The following is a 6,523-nucleotide window of genomic DNA, read 5'->3' on the forward strand; positions in this document are numbered from 1 at the left end:
AATGCACATTCTAGATGAATCTTTTATGATTACAACTTTTTCCAATCATTCAAACAATAATTTTACATTTATAATCATCTAGTTTATTTATTATTTTAACAATATCACCCTTGGAGGGTTTAATGAAAGTTATCCTCATACCCCCATGGTGGAAGGTTTGAACCACCAAATGTTATTAAAAAAAGAAGCTGAACCACCAAATTTTATTAAAAAAATAAGCTGAATCACACTCTGTACAAACAGCAATTACGAGATGTGATAGAGTCAGCTGCTGATTGGGACTGTGCTCGGTAGGCTATCACCCGTTATGAATGATTGGAAAATTTTTAACGCCCTTTGAGGTTGGAAAAGTGGAACTTCATGGCCAGCCCCTCTCACGGTTGCGAAGGTAAGCCCTTCATATCCTTCAGTCCATCCTCCAACCGTCTATTAATCAATTGCCAAAAACTAATCAGCAAAATCTTTGAAAGTGATGAGCGCAATGACCATGTTAATATCTATGAGAGATTAGAATTTGGTTAAGAAAATGCCCACCTGATTATCGACATACCATGGATACCATGGAATTGTAATGGGAAGACTCAGTTGATTGATTGACAACCTGGTTCCAGTAACTGGAACTACAGAGTCAACGTCGCCGCTGTACATGAAAAGACCAACGATTCCAATTAACAAATCTACTCTCTGAATTTAAAAGTAAAGATGTAAATTGCGTTCTCTTCAAAATTATGATACTGCCATAAATCAATCCCTATTTGACTTGGATAATACATCCAGACATCTTGGATGAACTCATTGGCTTACATATTTCTTCCAACCCGACCTTTCAATTCTTTAAAATATCGATTACATCTAGCACCGGAGAGCAATTGGTTGGAAAATTCTGTGGGGAAGAAATTTGTGCGTTTAACTGAGAATATATGGATCTTTCAAGTGATTCTTACAGAACTGAGATCATGGGTTAGAATTTTAGGTTAATCTTTCTAGCAAGGTGGATTCTAGCAAGGTGGATAATGAAGATTATGAGTTCAAATTTTGAGCTACCCTCCTATTAGAGGTGAATAATAAACATGTAAATCTAAAAATATATAAATTTGTTTGAGTATTAACCACTATTCACTATTCAATATAGTAAGTCAATGTTTGATTGGATCAGTGTTTTTTTATTTTTGTTTATCTAATTAGGTTTATATAATCTTTGTTTATCAAATTAGGTTTGTATAAAAATAGTGTGATATTTAATAAACAATTAAAAAACAATAAATCCCAAATATTAACTACCATGTAATTAACTTATTAATCTTGTCTATTTAATATTACACTAAAAAATAATATACCAATTATTAAATTACTAAATAATACATATAAATCAACACTATATACCAATCATTAATTTACTAAATAATACATATAAATTAATAATGGATTAATTTTACATTGGCTTTACATATTTCTTCCATCCCTAACTTTCAACTATTTAAAAAATGGATTATACCAGAGAGCAATAAAAATCTGGATGGAAGATATTTGTATGTTTAATTGAGAATATCTGGATTTATTTTCGAGTATTAGTCACTATTCAATATAGTATGTCAGAGAAAGTCAATGATGGAATGGTTTAGTGTCTTTTATCTTTGTTTATTAAATTTGGTTTAAAAATAGAATAATATTTAATAGACAAGATGATATGATTGAATGGTTCACTGTTTTTTTATCTTTGTTTATTAAATTTTGTTTAAAAATAGACTAATATTTAATAGAGAAGATGAGAAGATAGCCAGTAGCATACATTAATTATTATAAGTTAATTATTGGTTAATTTATTAATTTTAATTTATTGAATATTAGATTAGTACATATATTTTTGTGTTTGTTAAGTTGTTTGAGTTTATCAGACATTATATTAGATTTGATCTATGACTTGTAGAATAGTTACTCTCCTACTTTCTTCCCTCTCTCTCCCTCCTTGGCCTTCCCAGCCAACAGCCAAGAGGCAGCAGGCCCATTCCTATGGCCTCTTGGCAGCTGGCTGAAGGCATGGTGGGCAATGATGGGCTAAGCCATTGAGAAACATCTAAGCTATCAAAATTACTAGAGATGACTTTCGGGAATAACTTAACAATACACTCATCACCTTCTATTTAAACCCTAATAAACCTATTAAACTAATCAATACATTTATCATTAATTTACTAAATAATACAAATAATTTTAACATAATAGATACCTGTAAACCCAAATCCGAAGACCTGCTGCAATAAGCTCTCTGTATATGGGAAGAACGGAGAATTCTGAATCCGTCCAGGAATTGAAAACGATTGCACTGCCATTCGTGAAGGAAACTCAACGGTCATTTATATCGATTTGCTGAAGGATCAATCAATTCAACTCGACCAAAATGAAAAAGTAGATATCAGACTATATTAAACACACCTGCAGCCAGTCCAACTGTAGGGAATATGCGTAGTATTAGCATGAAGTGCCGCCTGCACATCAGGGCGATTATAATATATCTCTGCATAGTTTTCAATGCAGGGGTCGTAGCCATCTATCCTTCTCGGGAACTGTCAAAGAACCAGATAAGAGTCATATAATTTTAGACATCATTACTTAAATTCACAAGACGTAGACTAATAGTTTCATGATTTGTACCGATTTTGTCAATCTGGCGAACCTCAGATTCCCTACCGGTTGCGTGCATAGTGGGGCATAAATATCATAGGGATCTATGTTACCCGTTTCATTATAGGCGGCATAGTTAAGGTAATCATTACAGGCCGTTGAAATAGTCTCTTGCTTAAAATTGCAGTTGTTCATAATGTTATTATAAGTAGTATCCGATATCAAAGCATGAGACCACCAGTACTGAACACTGCCAACGTTGTCATAGCAATCGTCCATCACTCCATTTCCCACCTAGTGCACAGTATAAAATAAAATAAAAGGTCAATAATAATTGCCTTTAAATTAAGCCAAGTCTTGAAACAATATCTATTACTCACCATACTCCATAAAAGTTTAAAATGCCGATACTCACCATAAAGCCCTTGAGATTTATGAAGGGATCAGAATTTCCTTTGTTGTATTCATAGACTTTCTTCGCTAGCTGCGGAACATAGTGCCCTGTGTTCACAATTAAATTTAGACGGCTTCAATTTACATGTTTGAACTTAAGATTTATAGATTTTAGCTTTGTGTCCAGAGCAGTTTTCAGTGGTATATAGTTTTATTTATTTAGAATTAGCACCCAAAACTTGTAAAGACCAAATCCCACAAATAACTATTAGACCACACTGTCAAGACTTACCAAGACCACACTATCAAGACTTACCAATTAGCATATATTGCCCAGTTTCCAACTGTATATATACTAACCTGCGTAGCTCTCCCCGCATATGTAAAATTCTCGATACTTGTATTGAGGGAATCTCTGGAACCAGTTGATAAGAAAGGCCAACGAATCCTCAGCTACCATGTCCGACAAAGAGTGTCAGTATTGTAATATTAACATGTGGGTAGCAATGAGATAAAATATTAATATTAATATTAAAATGTATGTAGTAGGTACCAGTGCGGTTGTCCCCATTATCCAACAAGTTGGAGGAGGTATTTGTGTATGAGAATCCCACTCCAACAGGAGATTCCAGAAAAAGTAAGTTTGCATCTGCGACCGTGATCATAAGCCGGAATAGTAGTAATTTATTCAGTAATCAATACAGTGATTGGATATCTTAATTTATGCTAGGAGTCAACGATGATATGATTAAAACATCATGTTTTTGACATGGAATTGTGGAAAAATTAACTCACATTTGTTCCAAGAATACGGATTTAAATACAGTGAAGAAGCGTTTTTATGTATCCGGAAAGGCCCTAGTTCCTCGGAGGCTCCATATGCTATTGAAGAACATCCTGGACCTGCCACTCATGCATTAAGCAATTATCAACTTGATGTTACTGAACAACATCCTAGACCTGCAATCCCAGGCATTAAAAGGTCCAATTCCAGGCATTAAACAATAGTCAACTTTATAGTTGAGGACGTTAATCTTTTCCCAGTCCAAATCAACCTCCATAAATGGTTGATTATCTATAATTAAATTAATGAAAGCTGAAACGTCCATTTTCTCAACCTTCTACAGAGAAACCTCCTCCAGAAATGGCTGATTATCTGTAATTAAATTGATGAAACCTGAAAACTTCATTTTTCTCAAATTAGACATAAAAAAGAGTCATTTTAAGAATTCGAATTCCTATTCAAGATTAGGATATTTGCTATAATTCTGAACAAATTAGCCCGAAATCTATAAGAAAAAACAATAAAATAAATGAGAAGGAAAAAAAAAAACAAAGATAAATTATATGAACATCTTCACTCTTAACCCACCTCCCACTCTATGTGTATAAGTTGTAACTTCTATCAAATTTTAATCAGATTGTTATCACGGAAAGAACTGCAATCTCAATTCTGTGATCAGTGAATTACCCGTCATCAATATTGTTAAGTCCCAGTAGAAATATTGTTTTTGGGTTAATGTAAAAAAATATGCATTATAAATTTGTTTTTTTTTAAATTTGTATTTTTTTAAATGGTTTGAGTATAATAAAATTTTATATTTAAAAATATTTAGAAAATGTAATAAATATAAATAAATTTCAAACATCAACATAAATAAAATTCAAATAATTAACTTCACTCATGTCTTTCCATTTTACTCATATTTTTTATTTTCAAATTATTCAATTAATCTACATAAAAAAAATACCATCTTAACCTACAAAAATATATAAAACATACTACTCCAGTACTAAAATATATATTATGTATATAAATTACAAAGTTATATATATAAAACATACTACTCCAGTACTAAAATATATATTATGTATATAAATTACAAAGTTATATATGTGTATAGATTTGGAGTTCAACCTACAAAATTGTGAAGAATACTTGTCTATATGGCATTTGAAATTATGATCAGGCCGTTAATATCTATTCTACTCAATTCCCTGTAACAAAAAGACAACAATAATTCAATTCAACTGCATTGGTGATTTCAGGCTGGTCATGAGTATGTGTCCATTATCCTACAAATCTTACAAATTAGATTTTTGAAGGCATAAGCAGCCACATGTTGGTTGCAGTTTGAGATTGAAAATGAGATGCATCTTGTTCACCCCTGAAAATTTGATTAAAAACCATATATTCAAATAAATTTTACACATATATAATACAAATAAAAAAATACAAATATGTTCTATTTTATTAATATATTTATTCAATGTATCATACCATAGAAAAGAAAAATGCAAACGCAGTATACTAAATTAATATACTTCATATATCAGGAAAATGAAAAGTGCAAATGCATTGTATTTTATTGATAAGCTTGTTCAATATCAAAGTGCAGGATCTCATATGTGATAAAGGTTTGGCCTGTACATAGAATATGAAAAATATAGATCTAACCTGTAACAAAGGTTAGACATGTACATACAACTTATATTTTATAGTTGTTAGTTTTTCAAACATAAAAAGAAAGTAGTCGACTCTGCGCACAATGTCGACTCTGCGCACAATCTCACTTCATATATATTTAGGAGTGAGCAAATTATAAAAATAAAATATTTCACCCAACCTGATAAAAATTTTACAGAGAAGTTCTTGACTAAATATGTGGATCTGAAAGTTGTACAGACCTCCATTCAGCCACAATACCAGAGGCAGCTTCGAAGAATTTTGACGATTGGCCTCGGTTAACCAATAGAAGAGAGCCCTGCCTTCCGTCTGATTGACTGTAACATAGCCGGCGTATTGATCGAATGAGACAGGGGGCTGGCCTGGGAGACTAGTTATTTTGTCTGCGGCCTGGTCACTTCTGGACACGTGCGGCACCGAAAGTAGCAAAATCGTCAGCATCCATAACGAGGTCCACATCGCTATTTGATCAGAATTGGGTACTGGGGCTCACAAACAGAAGCGATTCTTCAATGGATCCCTGAACGATAGATCTGCATACCATCCGACTGCAATTATATATATAGAGGTGAATGCAAAATTCAGCCATGTGGCGTGGCTGGGCTTTCAGTGAATCTATCTATTCACAGATGAACGTTGCGTGTGAATAAAGTCAGCGATATTTTTTCCTGTCAATTCCTTAACTAAATACAACCCATGGGTGTCACATTCTGAAGAAAAAGTAGACTTATTTAGCACCATCCGCACATGCGGATGGAATCAATGATGGATTTCCTGTCACTTTCATGAAGTAAATTAAAGCCATATATATGTCACTTTCGAAATAAACGATATACTTAATTTGGCCTCGCAACGTGCTCACCCCAATCATCTTTTCCTCCAACTCCGTGTTATTTTGTTGAGAATCGAGACTCGACATGTCTGGCATCGCATCCATTAGTCAGTGATCGATGATGGAAGCTGACATAATTTTCTTTAAATATTATTGAATTTTAAATTATGATATGCAAATATTGTTTTATTTTAAATTATGATACGTAG

At 32.9% G+C, this 6,523-nt stretch overlaps 1 protein-coding gene across 1 annotated transcript; it reads right to left on the reverse strand.

Annotated features, from left to right (window-relative positions):
* Positions 1-222: 222 nt before the first annotated feature.
* Positions 223-5,980, reverse strand: LOC149164046 (serine carboxypeptidase 24-like). The gene is made up of 10 exons (XM_089430845.1): positions 5,704-5,980; positions 3,811-3,918; positions 3,569-3,664; positions 3,376-3,468; positions 3,038-3,123; positions 2,653-2,916; positions 2,434-2,564; positions 2,228-2,323; positions 535-640; positions 223-426 (listed from the first exon to the last, which is right to left on the reverse strand). The coding sequence occupies exons 1-10, from the start codon at positions 5,939-5,941 to the stop codon at positions 265-267; spliced, it is 1,380 nt and encodes a 459-aa protein (XP_089286971.1). The 5' UTR covers positions 5,942-5,980; the 3' UTR covers positions 223-264.
* Positions 5,981-6,523: the final 543 nt, after the last annotated feature.

Source organism: Pinus tabuliformis, chromosome 5_1 (genome assembly GCF_031772625.1).
Source record: "Pinus tabuliformis cultivar Carrire ecotype Pingquan chromosome 5_1, CPIR1, whole genome shotgun sequence".
Classification (NCBI taxonomy): Eukaryota; Viridiplantae; Streptophyta; class Pinopsida; order Pinales; family Pinaceae; genus Pinus; species Pinus tabuliformis.

What these genes read in the sequence shown, in the direction of transcription:
- LOC149164046 (XM_089430845.1), bottom strand. Translation starts at nt 5,941, where the DNA reads ATGTGGACCTCGTTATGGATGCTGACGATTTTGCTACTTTCGGTGCCG. An exon ending in TAATGGGGACAACCGCACTG is followed by an intron (nt 3,469 to 3,568) that starts GTACCTACTACA and finishes CGGACATGGTAG; the next exon opens with CTGAGGATTCGTTGGCCTTT. An exon ending in ATGCGGGGAGAGCTACGCAG is followed by an intron (nt 3,124 to 3,375) that starts GTTAGTATATAT and finishes TTGTGAACACAG; the next exon opens with GGCACTATGTTCCGCAGCTA.